Raw genomic sequence first — 21,651 nt, forward strand, 5'->3', positions numbered from 1 at the left:
CATGCTTATTTAGTGTTTTTTTAATCAGTCTTGCAAAGTTTTTGCAATGCCTCCTCCAGAACCTGTTTAAGCGGGGATGCCACTGGGGTGAAATAAATGGCTGTGTACAGCATGCACAACTATGGTTCTATCATGCCACCTTCAGCTCTCTTAAAAAACTACTGTCATGCCTAAGAAAGTATTTTAATGATTCCTTTGGCCCTCCAGATGTTGCTGAACTACAACTCCCATCAGTCCTAGCAAGCTATGACTAATGGCCAGGGATGATGGGAGTTATAGTTCAGCAATATCTGGAGGGCCAAAGGTTCTCCACACCTGCTTTATATGCATGTTAGCCCCAATCCAGACCTGTAAGTCTATACACCAGCCTTCTCCAGCCTGGTATCCTCCAGATGTTTTGGAGTACAACTCCCTTCATTCTGTCCTGACCATTGGCTGGGGCTGATGGGATCTACACACACTTAGAGCAGACCCATTGGAATCAATGGAACTTAGGTTCATAATGAATAAGACTCGCTGAACGCAGTTGGGCTTCCTCTCAACTAAACATACACAAGGTTGTTAATGAGTTTTAGTCCAGTTTAAGTTAAGGGAATGAGTCAATCAAGGTTAATGTGTTCCATTAATTTCAATAGAACTTAAACATGACTGAATTGGTTCTGGAGTGGGGCCATTAGCTTTTAAAATTCCATCTTCAAAAGAAAGGTCCTCGTGATTATATGTTTTAACATTTTAATATTATTTATAAGGACCCCAGGTCTACAATCAACAGCATCACCTAAAAGTTCTACTATGTTTTGTGGGCAAATAAATCACTTCCATGTTAAGATTTTAAAAAAACTTTGGAGTCAAAGTGATTTTTAGCCATAAAAATTCTGGATAACCAGAGTTCTGAAAACTGGTATTTACTTATATTATTGCAGTTTTCAAGATGATACAATGGTTGACCACATGTTCAAGACAAATGTGATGAGGAGAAAATGAACATGCATATTTATTTCCATTTTTGTACAATGTGTAATGGCTGAAGTGAGATCAAGCAACAGGCCGAAAATAGACTTTGTGTAATGGGGGAATAAAAGCATGCTCCTAAATCTGTTGGTTCAACAATAAGCAAATATATTTGCCTACATAAAAGAGAAAGCAGCGCCTTAGAATTATCAACTTTACACAAAGCCAAGTATGTGAAAGGGAATCTTTTGAGAAAAAAAAACTTTATTTGAGAAAGGAATATAGACTTGTATCAGAAGGCAAAATAGGGAACATACAAACAGAATATATTTACAACACAAAACAAGAGATCACCAAAGGTGTAAATTATAATAAATACAATAGATTTAAAATGCGACAGTTTGCAATTAGAAATATGGTTGCATAAACCCAGTTTTCCTTTTTCACTGGTTCCAGGTAACTTCTCTCTTAAAAAATGGAGTGACATGGAAGTTCACTGGCTATACTGGGGTAACTCTCCTCAATTCATTACAAAAATATCTTTGCAGTTACACTTTTTAAAATATCATTGTACAAAAATTTGCTTATATTCAGATGTTTGCCCAAATAAAATGTATTTTAAAAGATGCACTATCCCTTTTTGAGTGGGCTAAAATCAGATTATGGAAAAATGCATAAGAAGAAAATGTGTATTTTCCCCTATTTCAGCTTTATGGTTTTAAAGATCAAATTACTTTTCTTCAAGAAGAAAGACAAGTAATCTTGCAGCTTAAACCAGAAAGCCCATGTTTATGCATCTTCTAATAAAGCTAATGGAAATATTTTTTGTGACCTCGGTCAAAAATAGCATTTTGTTCTTAAACATTGGCATGAAGATTTCCAACACCAGCACACAAAAGAAAATAAAAAAGTGCTGCATGGAGTTAAGAGTTTGCCAGAATGGTGGATTTCTATGGTTCTGTTGGAGCTGCATTGCACATAAGCGGGACCATGAGATGAGGGTCTTTCTCTTGAGACTAACTCTCAGGGACTGTTGAGAACCAGAGGGAAGTAGCACCAGCTGAACACCCTACACAACTGGACTCCAGGAAATACAAATGTTGGGGAAGTGTCTCCAGTTCCCAAAATATGACATATCTGGACAACAGTGTTGTGTTGCTCCGATACCTTAAAACACTTGGAATTGCCTCACACATCTCCATGTTCTTACCTTAGAGTTTCTTCTGTGAAGGAAAAAATGTGTACATCATCACATGTGATGAGCACTCACAAGGTTGCTTGCTGTGTATATAACATGATGGGAAGATGCAATGAGCTACAGTTGTTATCACGCACACATGGAGTGGAATAGGTTTGTACATGTGTCACACAAGACAGTATATTTATCGTGTGTGCAAGTGTTTCTATAGTGAAATGATATGAGTAGAAAAATGGCCAGCAGTGGAGCAAACTATATTTGCTGGTGCAACAAGTCTGTTAGTGATATGTGGTTTTTTTGAGGGGGGTAAAGGATAATGTATCTTTCAAAACTGCAACATTTTATATAGGATTCTAGAAAATAAGAAAAAAATGTAAACGCTACTTGCTTATATTAGAACAACTTTTCTGTTTGGCAAAACAGCTCTCTCTTTTGAAAAGGATACTGCACCTTAAAATACCTTAGAAATATAAATATTTTAATAGAAAAAAACTGACAAGAATTCCAGGTCAGTTGTGGATTATCCATATTAAAGGGGTCTTAATACAATGCATCTTTAGCTTAACAAAAGTAAACCTCTACAACAAAGTAAACATATCAAAAGGGAACATAAAGGAAATGTTTCACTGGAAAGCTTCCTTAACAATTTCCCTACTTGCTTTGTTATTTTCTTTAACAATAAATCAATTCATAGAGTGTGCTTTAGAAAAAGGAGACTAAAAACCTATCTCTCTGCTTCCCCCTCTTACATTCCACGGTGCATGAATCACTTGGACTTCCTGTTTCTATAAGGCATTTCCTGTCCACCTTCACACAATTACTTTTCTGCAGGAGAACAGCAGGGACCTGACACAGCAATGACTTAAGTAAACAGCAGCTTCTACTGCATACTGAGTTGTTCTGATTTCAGAGCATACAAAAGGACTATGGTCCTTCTGGAGCCACAACTACCTACATCTGCATGCATGTCTTAGTAAAACACTTAAAACAATATTCAAAACTATTTGTCAACCAGGCCTCTGTTTTCAGACATTCTTGGACAAATTTCCCAAGATAAATCAGGCCTAGATATTCCCCTGTACTTGACACAGAGTACTTGGCTAGGGTTCTGGATAAGCTAAGTCCGCTAAGGCTACAGTTATTCCAGAACAGTCTCAATGGCTTTGACTGGGCACTCTGGAATGAATGGCTTACTGCCTTTCTAACTAGAAGAGGAGTGTACTGGAAAAACTTGGCCCCAAGGTGGGTGCTGGAAACACAAATGTGTTTCCCCACCACTGGTATGAGCATGTAAACCTCTGTGCTAGGTTTTGTGCTATCGTTGTATTTAGCTTTTGCTGAATAAATAAATAAATGAGAAAAGACAAATTGTAATAATAATTTGGTTCCTTACCACCACCATCTCAACACAAATATAGGTATATCATGCATTCAGCTGACGCATAATGATGCACATGTCAATTATCGTCAAATGAAACAGATGAAGATAGGGATAAGGAGCTGCGGCATAAAATTAAGTAATGCAGAAAAGAAAAACCTATTTCATTTTTGAAAGTGCATTCTATGTCTGTCATTTGCCTTCCATTTGAAGAACGTCCAGGTTAGATTCTATATACAAAGGTTAGATCACTGAGAGTAGTATTTATCTACCAAGGGAAGGGGGAAATCCCCTTCTTTTTAACAGTGTTTAGGACTACAATATGGTACATTATATACAAATTGATAAAAGTGTACATTGAGATGTCAAAGAAGTTTAGAGATGGAGAGACACTGAAATAGAGAGCAATTCTGAGGTCTGATCAGCAGTAGCTGATCTCCACAATAAGTTCATACAACGAGTTCCATTTCACTAGAACTAACTAATGTGGTAGAATCCATTAGAGCTAATATGCATTCTATGAATAACCCAAAGGCTTACACAGCAATAAGTTTTCCTCGATTTAACAAGAACTTTCTCATTATGCTTAAGGTGTGAAAGCATCTGCCATTGTTAGATTTGCTGAATGCTAAAAACACGCAATTCAATTGAACTCTGCGGATGGGGAAAAACCCACACATTTTGTTTCATCAAGAATTCAGAAATGCTTATTGTAAGAGTACTCAGATAATTACTTTAATTACAAAGCCTGGAGCTATATCTTTGCCTATTACCTGTTGCATATAAGCAGCTTTCTCCCCAGATTCCATTTGCTGACTCTGAATATCATCATCACTGTCCCGTGGTTCCTCTTTCACCTTCACAGCCCCCAAAGGCTGAACCAGTCTGTCGTCCAAAGAAATACTACTGCTGTCATCCCTAATGCTGCTACCAAGAAAGGGCGCTCTTTCTTCCTGCATCAAATGTTCTCCATGTTCCTCCTCAGCTTCTTCTAGGCTACCAGGCTGTTTTAACTGTTCAATAGATTTGGAAAGTATCTGAAACAGACAAAGGGGTTTGGGTGGAGGGAGTAAACATAGAAATAAAAGATGAAATAGCTACTTGGCATGATTCTTTACAGAATCAGAGAAATCAGAGAAATTCCACTACTAGTGGAGTCACAGTTGACTATAAGATCATTACAAACAGGGCTGGTACATCAAACAAACTTTGTATATCAAACGTGATGGGGCAGCAAAATCACATCCTTAACACTCCAGTTGTCTCCATTCCAGGAAAGAGCAGTAGACAGGCAAAGACTACCTCAGAGCCCGCTCCAGTTGGGCTATCCCTTTTTCTACAGGGCCATCTACAACCAACTGCCCTGTTGGAAGGATCCAGGGACACAGAGGCAAAGGCCACCTCAGAGTCTACTTCAGATGAACTGTAATTCCCCTGCCAAAAAATAAAATAAAATAAAATAAAATCAGGGCCTTTTACTATAAATTGCCCTGTGAGAAGGGCTGTTATATTTTAATATTTATATATTTGATTATATATTTACAATATTTTAATATTGTAAAATTATTAATCTATCTTTGTTATTTGTAAGCCACCTTGGAATGATTTGTATTGTGAAAGATGGGATATAAATAATGGAAATAAATATATTTGCTGGGTCCTATAAAGGGCACACACATTCTAGCACATATACGCCCAATGACACATAGCCCCTCAAAACTAGGTCCATGTATACATTGCAACAAGAAATGTGAAAGTAAGGCAGGGGATGAGGTGAGGAAAAAGGAGCTGGAGTGGGTATGTGGTCCTGCTGCCCCAGCATGTATTGAGGGTGTAGTTTGCTTAGTAGTGGCCCATGTTATGGAGATAGGGAGCCTTCCCTATATAGCTAGATTACAGATCCCATCATCCCTGACACCTTCACAAGCTGACTGTGGCTGATGGGAGCTGGAGTCCAACAACGTCTAGAGGACCACAGTTCTACTCCATTGGTTCAATCCATCTTCATCCTCTGCGCTAACCAGGGCAATTTTTTAAAGGAATTGTTACTGGGTGTATATTTTTTCAGTAAAATGGCTTGCACATGGAAGCCCAGGCCAGGAGCCAGGTTGGGCACTGGCCGAGGGCCCCTGTGGTGAGAGGGGCCCCTGCTGCTCCACGATCCATGCTAGCATTGGGTCACAGAGCATGTGCCCCATGGCCCGATGATGGCGCAGATTGCAGAGCAGGAACCGCCCTCACAGGCAAGATCTCCCCACTGCCAGCGCAAGCTGGCCATGCTACTTCCTGTACTGCCACATTAGCACACTGTGTGCGAATGCTTGCCATCTTGGGTGATGGCAGGTGTGTGTGAGTAGCATGCTGATGTGGCTGGCCCTTTTTACGCCCCCAGTAGCCGCAGCAGTAGTGCCAATGCACCTCTGCTGCTGCCAGCTTCAAGGGCCTGCTGTAGTCTGGTGCCAGCTCTGTGGAAGCCTCTCTTCCATGTACAAGCCCTGATATTCGGACTGAGGCCAAAGTAGTTCAAACTACAACAAAAACAAAAACAGAGTGAATACAGCCTTGCAAATGCACACATTACTAGCCTAGCAAAATTCTTACTAGCATACCTTAGGGTTGCCAGGTCCATGGCCTGAGACTGATCCTGTCTCTTTAGGAGAAGAGAAGGTCAGCCAAGTGCAGGTGTTCTTGCAACTCTGTAATGGGAAAAACCACAAGGTGGAATTCTCCCTCCCTCCTCCACAACTTTTAAAGATACAGAAGACCTCTTGGAGGCCGGGCCTGGCAACCATGAGGTCTTCTGTATCTTTAAAAGTTGGGCAGGGTGGAGGGAGAATTCCACCTTGTGGTTTTTCCCATTACAGAGTTGCAAGAACACCTGCACTTGGCTGACTTTCTCTCCTCCTAAAGAGACAGGATCAGTCTCAGGGCAAGAACCTACCAACCCCAATACCCATCCATCACTAGCAAATACATGAATTAAAAAGCAAAATAATAATAATCTCTAAAACTCTAATTTCAGAATTTAGAAAAAATGGTTAAAAACACAACTGTTCTGGTATTACAAAAATATATATTTGGGGATTATTTTCATTTTTGTTTTGCAGTAACTTAAATAAGATATTTAAAAAAACTACACAGCACACAATAACAACTAAAAACACTGAGTCCTCTAATGCCAGGATTTTAAGATCACAGAAAAATTGTTATGGGATTAGACAGGACTGAAAATAAAATATTTGCTATTTCATTTTTACATTTTGTAATGAAAGAGCAATGTTTTACCTTTCTGAAAACGAGGTTTCTCCCCTCCCCCAGCCCCCAACATTTAGAATAGCAAGATTTTGCAGTTGAAGCTGGACATTTTTGCACTGTATATCATTTTTCTCAGAACACGAACGGGCTTAATTTGTGCTGGATTTCAGTCCTGGAGCAATGTGATTTCAATACCAAACTGAGTCATGAATAAGAAAATCCCTCTGGTCCCTAAGCATATTCAGAGGGCAGCCCCCCTCAAGGAAACAGCTGTTGACCTATACATTGGATCAAATTAAACAGCAGGGTTTCCAGGACAGATGGCATGGTCTCCAGGAGCTTTAAACTTCTGAACCCTAATGCTTTTCTTAGGAATAAAGGCCTGGCTTCTGAGCATATACAGAATTCTCTTCCCATATCACAGAAAGTAACCTCTAACCAAAAAAGAAAAGGCAACAGCACAGAAGGTAAGGTGGAATTGTTCTTTCTGGCCCATTTTTCACAAATCAGATAATTACTCATTAGTCAAACAATACATTACACCTTGGGAGGGTGACAATCAAAGAGGCATCTGACCAAGAGATCATTGCCATTAGAAAGTTATAGGCCACATCAGCCTGCAAATAAAATTTCCTGTCCCTTGAGCAGCCCCCTAGTGGCTGAAAGATGGAACTAGTAGCCTAGTGTGCTGTATAAAGGGGGATTTTGCCTCTAGTCTGTCCCTATGGATGGGGTACAATTGCCCCTGAAAGACCAAGTCCGCAGCCTGGGGGTCATTCTTGACTCCCAGCTGTCCATGGAGGCTCAGGTCTTGGCTGTGAGCTGGGCGGCGTTGTATCAACTCCATTTGATATGAAGGCTGTGCTCCTATCTTCCAAACCATCTGCTCCCATTGGTGGTACATGCCCTGGTCTCCTCTCACCTAGACTACTGTAATGTGCTCTACGTGGGGTTACCCTTGAAAACGGTCCAGAAGCTGCAACTGGTACAGAATGCAGCAGCTTGCCTGATTAAGGGTAGCCACCGGCGAGACCACATTACTCCAGTGCTGAAGGAGTTGCACTGGTTACCAGTTGCTTTCCGAGCCCAATTTGAGGTGTTGGTTTTGACCTTTAAAGCCCTGTACGGTTTCAGCCCAGTCTATCTGAAAGAGTGCCTCCAGCATCATCAATGTTGCTGCCCAACAAGACCAGCCTCAAAAGACCTTCTCTCCGTCCCACCAGTTAAAACAGCTAGACTGGTGAGAACTAGGGAGAGGGCTTTTTCAATCGTGACACCCACTCTATGGAATTCCCTCCCAAATGACATCCGCCATGCCCCCTCCATGATGAGCTTCCGCCGGACCCTGAAAACCTGGCTCTTCAGGCAGGCCTTTGGGGTGGGTTAGATTTTAGTGTTATTGTTGGAATTTTAAGGCTCTAATGTGAATTGTATGTTTTTATGTTGTGCGTTGCCCAGAGTTGCTGGACAACCAGCCAGATGAGCGACTAATAAATTTAATTAAATAAATAAATAAATAAATAAAGAAAGAAAGAAAGAAAGAAAGAAAGAAAGAAAGAAGTATTGACATTGCTCTTCTGACTCCTATGGCTCTCTTTCTGGGACAAACACCCCTTTCCTCCCAATAGTCTACCAGGTGACTATAGCTTATAGCGTTACAAGCGCAAGTTAACCTTAATAATTACCTATTATTACTTTTGTCCATTTCATATTTTGTTTTTGCTGTTGTTGTTGCTTTATTTTGTAATGCTTATATGTAATCGAACTGGAACATTTTGTACTTTTACTTTATCTTGAATAAAATAAAATAAAAACAAAAAACAAGTGCATTCTGCATCTGAAGAGCAATACTGACAATATGAAGCATTCAGAAAAATCTTTTAACTTTAACTTTTTATTAAACTTTTCATCCCCGCACCCCCCCATGGACTGACATTCACAGTAATTCGTATACATTTGAACTCTTCATCAAAACAGTCAGTTTTTATAAACGTCAAAATTTCATCTTTGACTTCAAGAAAAGATGGTAATAGGACAAATCCAAGTAAGTATAACTATTTAAGGCAGACTATCCACATTCTAAGGATAATATTTCAAATGTTCTCCTTTCTCTTTTCTTTATAGGCAGAAGTATCTGCTACCCCAAGCACTCTATGACAACCACAAATGCGTATATGGAGTAGGAGGGGAACAATCTGTCTCTGCTGTATTAGCATAATCAATAAATTTGTTCCAAACTGCAAGGAAAGGGTCTTTTTTCTTTTTGTCTCTTGTTTCTTTTATCTTCTGTGTAAGTTTGTTTAGGCCACTTGCCAGATCCTCTGGTACCAAGAATCTAGGGTGGCTATTTTAAACTCTTTCCAGTTTGTTTATTTGTTTATTTATTTATTTGTTTGTTTATTTATTTATTTTGTATCCTGCCCTTCCTCCCAGCAGGAGCTCAGGGCGGCAAACAAAGCACTAAAACACTTTAAAACATCATAAAAACAGATCTTAAAATACATTAACAAAACAGCATTAAAAACATTTTAAAAAAACAACCTTAAAAAAGGGTTAAAAACATTATTAAAAACATATTAAACAGATGCAGACTGGGATAGGTCTCAACTTAAAAGGCTTGTTGAAAGAGGAAAGTCTTCAAAAGGCACGGAAAAGATAGCAGAGATGGCACCTGCCTAATATTCAAAGGGAGGGAATTCCACAGAGTAGGTGCGGCCACACTAATGGTCCATTTCCTATATTGTGCAGAACGAACCTCCTGATAAGATGGTATCTGAAGGAGGCCCTCACCTGCAGAGCGCAGTGATCGACTGGGCATATAAGGGGTAAGACGGTCTTTCAGGTATCCTGGTCCCGAGCTGTATAGGGCTTTGTACGCCAAAACTAGAACCTTGAACTTGGCCCAGTAGCAAATGGGCAGCCAGTGAAATTCTTTCAGCAGCGGGGTGACATGTTGGTGGTACCCTGCTCCAGTGAGCAGTCTCACTGCCACATTTTGCACCAGCTGCAGCTTCTGGACCAACCTCAAGGGCAGCCCCACATAGAGCGCATTACAGTAATCCAGCCTAGAGGTAACCAGTGCGTGGACAACAGTGGTCAGGCTATCCCGGTCCAGAAATGACCACAGCTGTCTCACCAGCCAAAGCTGGTAAAAGGCACTCCTAGCCACGGAGGTCACCTGGGCCTCTAGCGACAAAGATGGATCCAGGAGCACCCCCAGTCACTGACCTAGCTGCAGAGAAAAGATGGTTCAAGAGAGCTCTTTATGATTCAAATCCAAGTCCAAATCTATTAACAGTCCAAGGAGGGCCATTTGTGCTGATGGATGAACCCGCTGGTTCATGATTGTGCTAGCCTCCTGAAAGACATTTGTCCAGAACTCTTGTACTCAAGGGCAGGACCATCACATGTGTTGATATGTCCCAATCGCTCCACATCCTCTCCAACAGAGTGGGGAAATCTGGGGATTTATGAGTGAAAGTCTCCTTGGAGTAAGGTACCATTTGTGAAGAAGTTTTAAGGATTGTTCCCTAATCCCCACTGAGATGGACTTATATGGGGTTTTTGACCACATTGAGTCCCAGTCCTCCAGTTAAGTTTCTATTTCTTTCCCATAGCATTTTAAAGGTGGCTGTGGGATTAGTTCCTGAGAGATCTTGCAGGACCATTACTGATTTCCCTTCATATAATACCTCTTGTAGCATGCGTAAGCCTTTCCATATGTCCTCTTTTTTGGTGAAGTGGGCGGAATTGATAATATCTCTGGGGGTGCTCCATCTCAAGGCTGGTTCCCAGTGCGTGGTAGATATGTTCCAAGTTAGTTCTATCTAACTTTAGATTGGGGAGCAGAGATTGTAGCCAAGTGACTATGAATCCTGCCAGATCCTCCACTTCTTCTCTAAATCCTCTCAGACGAAGATCGCTCCTCTCGATCTGTTTTCCAATTGTTGCAGGCAATCTTTCATTAGCATATGCTCCTTACATACCCTTTGTATTATTTTAGCATTTGTTGTTCCTAGGTCTAAAGCCACAGAGGCCGTGTCTGCTATCGCCTCTATTTTCTTCCCTATTTCAGAGATCTTATTCTCGAGTGGGACCATCAGTTCTTTCCATGTTTCTGTGAGCATTGCTTTTAGAGCTTCCGACTGTGCTGCAAATTCGGCTTTTAGACCCCCCCATTAGGTCAGTGTGTGTCTTCATCAGAGTCTCTGTAGTTGTGGGTGGAGAAGATGCCATTTTGCCATCCAGAGGGGCTGTACTCTCTCTTCGATCTATAGGTCTAAAAAAGTTGGTGAGGTCTGCAGTTTTTAACTTCTGCAGACTCACAGACATACCCTGTTCTTGCAGTGGATCAGAATTTTATAATCATAAAATGCATCTAATGAGGGTTTTTTGAAGGGCCTAGGTCAGAGCTGAGGCTTTGCACGGCCATCTTGTTTGAAACATTCAAATTTGAGTGACTTGGACAAAAGGAAAGAAAACAAACACTGCTGAAAGATGCACAACAAATAATTCCACAGAAAAGAATCTTATTTACCTGCACTACTGCTGCCTTTGCAGCACCTATGCTAAATTCAGACCCCAAATTAGCAGTACCACCTCATATTTCTCCAGAATCCACTTCAGCAAAAACCATAATTGCTGTAATTTCTTATGATCCATGCCACAGGCTGAAGCATCATCTATAGCTGTAAGGAGCTGATCTATTCAGAACCTACTGAAACCAGTTCCAAGACCAGTCAGCTGTTGCTGCACGTGCACAGGGTAACACGGTCATCCATACAGAATATGAGGAAATTACTTTGTTTCACTGAATGGCATAGGAACTGCTGCTTATCATCCATGCCCTGCTGTAGCAGAATTCTTACACACACGCAAATGAAGACATCACAGCATATAGGAAGAGATATTTTGTTAAGGAAGTTACAAGAAGTTTTTCAGAAAGACTGGTAGCTTATAAGAACCCTAAGAATTATTGTGTAATGTGCCCCTATGTTCTACTGTTCCTAATCAATTTGACTAAAAAGTTCAGACCTCTAGTCAATGTTTCAGTGGCTTCCAATTTGAATGTGTGTTCTTGCTTTACTGATTAAATTTTATGTGTCCCTTGTGTCCACTGGATATTCAAATGTTGGGACTGGGTGTCCATTTGGACACAGAACTATTACTTTAAAGTAATACTTTAAACTATTACTTTAAAAATGCCTTGGGCAAGGCATCATTTAGGATCAAGGTTCCTGTATAATTGATAAATGAGAAGGGTTGAGATGGGCTCGCCATCAGACCCTCTTATGGCATCCTAAGAACTACTGGAATGTTGCTGCCTCTTGAACGGGAAAGAACAGAGGTATGAAATGGCATCACATTTATGAACATTAAGCAAAACAGCATACTCAACATATCCCTGCTGCAATTCTTAGTGCCCCTTAATGAGCCACTCTGTTTCCAGCCTGATGGGGTCAACACATCTGTGAGTCTCTGCTACTATTAAAGTGCTTTTCCCCCAATGAGAAGCACAAACATAAAAGTTATGCTATGGACATATTTATTCCTAATTTTGCCTTAGCTAATTTCTGTCAACCAAAGCCAGTCATTTGTGTGAATTCTTCGCTGCAGTTGTATCAAATCAGTCTCATATTTTTTTTCTTAACCCTGGAAAATTGCAAAGCAGACTCAGGTGTAACTGATCACAGTTATCACAATTTCAATTCCCAGAAAATACAACAGCAAAAATAAGGATCATGCAGATACTATACTATGTTTTTTTCTGCCAAAGGAGATACGTTCTGTGTAAAATCATTTACACATTGACAAATGTAAATGTCAAACATACTGGTCAGAGTTGAAATTAATGGGCCGAATGGACTGATTCATTCTGTTGGATGATGCCCATGGAGTACCAAGGCAGCCTGATCATCACTTTTATTAATTACTTTCCCAAGTACAGCAAAATCCATTATCTTCATTGATGAAGGAGTTATTGGATAAAGAAAATCCTACCACTAATGATACAAAACAGGGGATCTAGATAACATCCCTCTGTCTATAATATATAAGCATTCTCCAGTTGCATTCAAAATTGATGAAGATGCCCAAGTATGCAGAGAAACCAACTACTTATATTCAGAATGGATAAGATACCCTGACATTTGAAACATCTGCTGCTGAGCCACCAGGAATGGATAACTGCTGACTGGGGCTAGCTGAAAAATACAAGATGAAACATCTGTGTGACAGATAATCATCTACAGCTACATGAGTCACTGATGCTGGCCCATCTGTAAAACATTCCATATGCCAGTTGCTCGGCATCAGGTGGGTTAGCCTTAAAGAGAATCCAAGAGAGAATGAGATCCAGACTACAGCCCAGTTAGGAAACATATTTATTCCCTCACTGTACTCCTTCTGCATGCTTTCAAGTTCAAAGTGGGGATCTCTTTCTCTTGTGTGATGCATGATAGCACTATTCTTGTAGACCCGATAAGGCAGATGTTGCAACCCTTGTGTGACATATGGGGCAGTTCACATAAAGAGCACACTTAAAGCAACTTTATTGTTAATGTACTAAATGAATTCCAAAGCTTTCTGTAAAGCTATATAGAAGTAAAAGTATACATACAGGTGCATTTATTTTATTTTTTAAAAACGTTAAGCATGAATGTCCCTGTTTCACAAATGTGACAATCACATTTTCCCAAGATCATGTGGTTGTGAGTCAGTGTGCTGAATTTCAGGTGATGATCCAGTTAAAGTATCTTGTTAAATTTAAAAATAAATTCTCCAAATGTAACTGAGTACTTCCTTCACATGCAGTTGCCACAGATCAGCTCCAGATCAAAACTTCAAGGGGAGGGGCACATATGGCTGTTGTGGTGGTGGTAAACTCAAAATCAACTCTTTTTTTTCATAGGAGGGGGCCTTGAATTAGGGATGCATTTATTTGTCTTCTAGCAGCTGTAAATGGCTGTGAAACTTGCAGTTTCAAAGTAAGTACAAAGGAAAAAGCTGGAAAGGTCTATCAGAACTAGGGTTGCATTTAACCAGAGGCAAACTGAACCACTTGAATGAAATAACATGGAATTGTTTGTGTTTGAGCAAGTGGGAAATCGTTTGGACAAGGAAGAGGAATTGGGGTGGAAGAATTGTAGGAGAACAAGGCTGTGGTGTAGCATCAGAAGTCTAGATGACTTGGCACTACCTACGGATGGGGGAGAAATTCAATTCAATTCAATTCACATTTAAAGATGAGTCTGTCAAATTTGCCCTTTCCAAAACCACATGAGAACTGAAATACATCCCTACCAGAGGGCACTTTGAATTGTTCAAAATCCACACTTATCTGAATTTTGCAATGTAAGTTCTCCAACAAATCAACATTTACAAAAAAGTATATATTTGGGAAAAGTGTGCATAAAAATGAATATATTTGAGCGATAACATGTAAAATCACATTAAGTTAGGGGAACTTACTTTCAAAATACATGCATTAGTCAAAACTGCACATAAAATGTGTTTATTAGGAAAAATTTGCAGTAAAATACTGATGAATTTTCATGATTTTTTTTTAATTGCAGATTGCTGCAGAAATGTGAAAAACTGAATCTAAGATCTGAAAAATGACAAGCTGAGAGGACTGAAATTGACAAGTCCTTCAATCCCTGTGCGGGCCTGCAACAACTTCTGGTACAATTATGCTGTACTAGAGGGAAGGGCTGGAATTGTATTCCTGTCATTCTCAACCAAGAGCAGCTACACATGAATGGGTTTAGTGCAAGCTCTTTAGAGAGCATGATATGAGAAGTCAGATGTTAGCTTCCTAGGAAGTTAGCTGTGGGTTCAGAAATAGCCACCCTCTATTTTAGCCATTGGTGGGCCTTCCTGCTCTGCTCCAGTTCTCAAAATGAAAGGCAGTAGAGCTCTGCTAAACTCTAAGGCTTCAGTCCTTTGCCCATTTACCTAACAGTAAGCCTTACTGAATGAAATAGGACTTACTTCTGAGTAGACATTTATAAGATGGCGCTATAAACTATCTAAGCAGGGCCAGTCCTGGGTTTGAGGAGCCACTGGGCAAAGTGCCCTCTGGTAGAGCCAGCATTTGGCTGGTGGGCCTTGATGAGTTAATCTGGCATCAATGGATTGCAGCAGCAACCTTTCAAGAAGTACCAGGTTTCTGGGAGGGTGGAGTACACAATTTTAATTTCCTGCAACACCCAGAGCAGTCTTCCCTAAATGTGTGCCTTCCTGATATTGTTGGATTGCAATTCCCATCATCCCTGACCATTGGCTATGTTGGCTAGGGCAGATGGAAGCTGTAGTCCAAAATATCTGGAGGGCAGCAGGTTGAGGAAGCCTGCCCTAGAGTGAGACTAAGCTGTGAAAAATTAAAATGGCAGTTAAATTTGGCTGGTTCATATCCACATGAATGGTATTCTAATGAGACAATCATTAAAATATATTGTTTATTAAAATGGCTAAAATATTTGTGGTGCTTTACCCTGCCCGCAGACTTATAATCTAGAAAGAGGTTACTTTAATAAGAGCCATCTAATCATGTTTCAACTAATTGTACAAATTGCTCTTCTCCAGTGTTAGCAAATTATTCAAAGCAAGAAAACTACTTGATGGAACAACTTCCAGTAAATCAAACCTGAACAATTTCATTTTTTGTTTGTTTGCAGGAAATTAAACTATCAGGAATATGCATAAGCCAAAGTAAACATCAGCTGCAGCAGCAGAGGAAACATTTTGAGAAATTAGTCTAACCAAGAAAAGACTTCAAAAGGCAGCTGTACCTGGTTCACTCTACATCAAAATATGGTAAGTAAATAAACTGGCCACAGAACACAAGCCATATAAATATACTGCATTATATATTTTGCTTACAGCAAGTTGTTTCATGTTTTCTTCCCCAAGTGTAAGCTTTCATAAAATCCATAATTTCCTGAAACCCTTCAAATGAAATCACTGCATAGACATTCAGAGAACAAAGTGCTCTGAGGGTGCCTACTAACAGAAGCAGCATAAAGGGCTGTGTAGAGATGAGTTGGCCTACTATTTGCTGTCTGCAAACTAATCCAAAAAGCATGACACACATTCCTGAGGGACATGATTTATACTAGTCAGTTTAGCTAAAACCATTATTATGCACAAATCCGTTCACGCATTTAACAACTTGTGGCAGTAAGCAGCAGTTTGCCTATCCAACAAAAACATCTCTCTCCCCCATCCCCAGTTCAATTTTAATAAAAACCTTTGAGATAAATTGTCTCAATTAATTTTAAACTACTAATGTTTTTAGAAATTATCTATAGCAAAACAACTGAGTATAAAATATTCAAAGTTTCCTAGTAGTGGCCTGATCCTTAGCTCAGGATTTTGGATCCTAAAAGGAGCGCAAGCTGCAGTGGCCATTTATTAACAGTGTTTATCATGTGACCATTTACTAACACTGCTGTAGCTGTGTCAATGCTTTTTGTGGGACATTGCAAACACAGCCATACAACACTGGGAGAGGGGGAAGTAACCAGACTACCCCGGGCCTCTGCCCTCCGCCCACCCTACCTTTGCCTAAATCATCCTAAGAATTATTTGGCCAGCCCTGAAGCTAGGAATGGATGAATCTGTCAATTTCCATTCCTCTCTGTTTCTCATTTTTCTAAGTGCAGTTCACCACATTTTTGCATCAGCTTGCTATTTCTTTTTTCAAAAAATCTACATGAAAACGTGTCAGCATTTTTGTATTCAGCTTTGCTTAATATGCACATTTTTGTGAATCATTTCTCATTTTCCATATGCTGTTTTCACTAACATATGCATTTTTATGCATAATTTCTCCTAACATACACGTTTGCACATTATTTGGGAGGTGGAGAACTGTATCACAAAATCTGGAGAAATGTGAATTTTTAAGGACAGTTGTTTTTCAGTTTGCATATAGTTTTAGGAACTGTAAATTAAATAAGTTTGCATTAAAATGCAAACCAAACCAAATTTCTCCCCCACCCCTTCATAAAGCTCTGAATGTTGCCACAACCCTAAGTCTGGATTTCTTCAAACATTTGCCTGGTGGAATGGGATGCCCTTTAGCTGCTGAAATATGAACAAGCTATAGCATTTTAAAGATTTACAGGATGGATCTACGAGCGATTTATGTCCTTGTCTATGCCAGATAAAAGAAAATGCTTGAGAGAAGCAGGTGATTTTTTTGTTTGTTTGTTTCCTTAAGGCTCTTGTTGTTGTTATGTGTAATGTGTTGATTACGACTTATGGCGACCCTATGAATCAGTGACCTCCAAAAACATCTGTCATGAGCGACCCTGTTCAGATCTTGTAAGTTCAGGTCTGTGGCTTCCTTTATGGAATCAATCCCATCTCTTGTTTGGCCTTCCTCTTTTTCTACTCCCTTCTGTTTTTCCCAGCATTATTGTCTTCTCATGGTGTGTCCAAAGCATGCTAACTTCAGTTTCATCATTTTGGCTTAACAACAAGTTATTGCAATATTGCTACAATATTGAACCAAACCTGTTTGTTTCACTGTGGCTCTTAAATGGAACCAAACTGGGCATTATGTGTAATGTTTTGTTTCCGCTATTTGGGAAACACCCGGAGATAGATCACTGTTCTGGCAGTCTTCCATAATACAAAAGACACTGAGATGATTTAATGTGTTTTTGGCCAGAGGCAAATTTCCTAAGTGGCAACTGCAACATATTGTAACAAAATTATGAAAAATAGTATATGTGGAAGCAGCCCAGTATGAACACTTAGATATATACAGTATGTTCTTACTTGATTCAGATCAAACATATCACAAAGTCCCCATTTAAGTATTGGAGTGATGATATTGGGAGTTTCAGCTGATTCCTGTGATCACTTCTTAATGGCCACACCACTGATCTCTTCCCCTTGTTTATTTTTAATTATGGTTAATCAAAGTATCCCATTAAAACAAATTAACAATCTGTGTTAATATTAGTCTCTCCAGCTCCCTCAGTTGTGAACTTGTTAACCCTTCTCAGGGAAACCAGTACACCTCAGCCTGAGACCTTCTCTGTGGTGTGAGAATAATAAAATTGTTCTACATTACATGACTGCTTTTAGAAGGGAAGCACTCTGAGCACTTAGGGAAAACATTTTTAAAAAAATATTTAGGATTTTTATTTAAGCAAAAGTGCACATTTGAATGTTTATTCATCTCACAATATGATCTGTTTGTTTCAGGAAGATAGGATTAATAATATGACACAGTAAAATTAGATACAGCTCCTAAGTCACTCTTTATTAATTGCTTTCCAAGGCTCATGAAAAGACCAGCAATAGTGCTTTTCCTGTAGTTCTAATGTTTTTAGATGAGTGTCAATAATCTGATGCTGATGGTGCGAGTAGAAATTGCATCTTTTAAGTTATTTGCAAAGACAGTAACAGGAGTCAAAACAGTAAGAGTTCTGTTGTAGAGTCAGTCTTTTGGTACCTATGACAATTAGTTTAACTGGAGTTGCCAGACATCCTATCCCTTTTATTGGGCAGAATGGAGTTCTAAAAATTGTGATCAAAGGACTCTACAAGGAAACAAGCTGTCATCTAGACAGAAGTATATTAAATCTGGCAACAGCAAAGACTATCTTTAAAAGGAAAGCCCAGTTCAGGTTTCCACACATTCATTTTCAAAAGCAAGGGCAAGACTCTCCACTGACTTCTGGATGAGATGTCAAAATTTGCATTTCAGCTAAAATGTTTTGAGAAGGTTGGTGTATTGCATCCCTTAGGTATAAACCTCAGACTCCAGTGAAGAGGTATACTGTTTCCCACATCAAACACATGGTCTCTGACAAATGACAGAAGGAACCATGGGGGATCTTTTCTTACTATAAGGAAATAAGGCATACTCCTTGGTCCAAATGATTGTTTCTTATTCTCTGTGGTAGAAAGAATTCGGGGGGGGGGAGCTTTACATTTGGCCTATGTTAACTTTTGCTAGTTACCACTCCAGTCTCTGTGTTGGCTTATAGCTGGAACATATTAACCTTATCAAAGAAAAAACGGGATTGGTTCCTGTGATTCCATAAGGCTGAACACTGTAGAGGTGTTTTAGTACATCTTACAAAGGTCTTATTAACCCACTGGTGATCTATAAACTTCATGTTTTCCAAAGTCTTTTCATGGCATTGCAATTACACCAAAGAAGTAATTTTTATACAAATAGGCAAGGGCTTTCCATTCTTTTCCATGGAATACATTGCTTTTCATAGCTGGTCATTGCAGCTAGTTATTGTTGTTGTCATTATTATTCATACTTTACAGATGAGCACCAAGGGTCAATTCACAAGTTACCAATGTGAAGCAATTTATGTGGGTGCCAGTTCATCCTTCATTTTTAAGTGGTTTCCCTGATGTAGTTAAAATTGATTGAACCAGGTGAGCATTGCTTCATACAGCATCACATAAAAACTTCTCAGACTGGAAGATTTCCCAGTTCTGTCATTACCTCCTTCAAGTACTCCCCATATGAGCTAAGGTTGGTGGCAGCTACAGCAGGGGCCTTGTGGGTAGTGGCACCCTGCTTATGTAACCCCTTCCCAGAGAAATTCATCTGGCACAAGGTTCTTTTTTATTTAGCAGTAGGCAAAGAGGTTTTCATTTCCCCAAGCTTTGAATATGCTATTATTTTACTCATGTTGTAATCTATTATATTCTATTGTGAATTTTGTAGTGATTAAATGATTTATATGCTGCCATTCAGTAATGCTTCCAGAATGGCTTATCTTGTTTCTGTAAACTGCATTGCTGAAGGAAGGGCCTTTTTGGTGGTGGCCCTGCATTTATGGAGCTGTCCCCCCTTCCCCAGAAATACAAGTGTCTTTGGAAGTTTTAAAGAAAAAAAAATTAAACCATCTATATTTCTGTATGCTTCCCTCACCCCTTGTTACTTTTATTAATTGTTACTGCTCCATTTTAAGGGGGTATAATGCGGTTTTAACTGGATGATTTAATTTTTCTTAATTGCTTTTTTTGGCGATATCTTCTATACTGCCTCAGAGAGGGAATAATAGCTCCCCGAAAATAAATCAGATCATCATAACATTTTCAATAAACACTTTCCTTGCACAGAGAGGTGAGCAGGGACAGAACTCATTTCGGATTGTATTCTAGAGAAGGTGAGCCAGGAGTAAAGTGTTTTTCAGACAGCCTCTTCATATGATAACATTGTTTAAGGTGTCTGTGCAGAGGGCAACTTAGGGAAACTAGAAGCTTACAAAGATGAAGAGGATTACCCCAGGGTAGAGATGTAGGGAAAATTCTATTCAGTTTGCATTTAAAGGTGAACTTAATAAATTTACACTTTTTGAAACAATATACAAACCATCCTTCAAAATTCACGAATTTTGAAAGGCAGTTCTCCAGCCACATAATGTGTTCAAAAATGCATATACTTGTATACAGTGTGCATACAAATGCATGTACTAGTGAAAATAACATACAAAAATGCATTATATCTGGGGAAATTGCTTGCAAAAATGTTTATATTACTTAAATCTGCATATAATATTAGGAGAAATTCATACTAAAATACTGATGAATTTTCATGGGGGTTATTTTACCTAAAATTCATGAAGATTGAAAAATGAGAAACTGACAGGACTGAAATTGACAAATTTGTCCATGTCTACTTCTGAGACTTCAAAGACTGATCATTTAGGGCAAAGAATTGTACTGTGTACTGCATTTACTGACAAGGATGGGAACAACTGAGTAAGTTACTCATGCATGTACTGAATATGTTGGGAAGGGAAATGACTAGCCTCTGGATTGCTCTAGAGAAACCCATTGTTTATGTTGGATGTGGCAACTCAAGATAAATAACATGTACACTGCAGCATAATTGGCTTCTGAAATTAAAGCAATGACTGATATCTATATCTGTATCTATCTATAGATACTGATATTGATGTATTTCCAGTGAGAAAAAATTATTTTCCCAAAGGGAGCACAAACCATTTGCTGTCAAAATGAGATCTATGCAGATTTTAGTTAATGCTAGATGTAAGGTTGGTGCCTGGAGTATGACAAGCACCAAACTTATGTATCTAGCAAAGCATTTGCTGATATTAATACCTAGCTTTAAATGATACGTCCTTTTCTCTGCTGTGCACTATTGTATTTATGATTATAATGTCTTGCTGTTTTAATCTGTTCTGTAAACCGTCCTGGAATTTGACAATGAAAATATAAAATATATTAATATTTGAAACAAAAATAATGTTCATGTTAAAAAAGAGTTTTTAAAAGTAATTTCTTAACACTTTGTTGTAAATGAATAGGGATCCATTTTATTTATTAACATTTATATCTCAGTTTTCTGTTCAAAACAGGATTTTCAAAGTGGCTTCTGATTCAATCATATAACACAATCCTGCACAACTTGCAGCCCATCAAGCCAAATGTATATTACCAGCTCTGCATGGTACTCCACCAGGTGCAAAACTAATCTGCCTGTTTGGAGTTGCAAAAATCAGGGGATGTTGTCACAGACCATAATGCATACCTTGTGGGCTACATTTAACTTATTAATGGGTCTGTAAAACAAACAATCTTGTCCATGAAAGCTCAAGAAAAAATTCAAGATGAAATGCTGATTTAATTCTTTTTGAGAGAAAAAAACCCTGGAAGGTAGCTAATCACTATTTATTCTGGACACTCTTGGGGGAAAAAATCACAAAGGGTCTGTCTTTCAATCAGTAAAAAAAAGCCTGTTTTTGTTCAGACAAAAGGAAGGTGAAATATTTTGAAAACCAAGATGTACCTATACCATCTTGATTAAACATATGGAACACATAGTAAATGAAAAGCGGAGTGAAGTCCGAGTTGAGTA

The 21,651-nt window shown here is 39.1% G+C and overlaps 1 protein-coding gene across 9 annotated transcripts in view; it reads right to left on the bottom strand.

Moving 5' to 3' along the window:
• The window catches only part of LOC133364875 (histone deacetylase 9-like), a 498,851-nt gene that overhangs the window by 114,497 nt on the left and 362,703 nt on the right, over window positions 1–21,651 (bottom strand). For 7 of the 9 annotated variants that reach the window (XM_061585812.1, XM_061585813.1, XM_061585810.1 and 4 more), the window contains 2 exons: window positions 4,830–4,961; window positions 1,234–4,564 (listed from right to left, as the gene is read on the bottom strand). In XM_061585812.1, coding sequence (XP_061441796.1) covers window positions 4,250–4,564; window positions 4,830–4,961 — 447 coding nt within the window. In that variant the 3' untranslated portion in view covers window positions 1,234–4,249. Of the gene's footprint in view, window positions 1–1,233; window positions 4,565–4,829; window positions 4,962–21,651 lie in introns of those variants that run through there. The other 2 variants (XM_061585819.1, XM_061585818.1) reach the window with 2 other exon arrangements.

This window comes from Rhineura floridana, chromosome 10 (genome assembly GCF_030035675.1).
Source record: "Rhineura floridana isolate rRhiFlo1 chromosome 10, rRhiFlo1.hap2, whole genome shotgun sequence".
NCBI classification, from domain to species: Eukaryota; Metazoa; Chordata; class Lepidosauria; order Squamata; family Rhineuridae; genus Rhineura; species Rhineura floridana.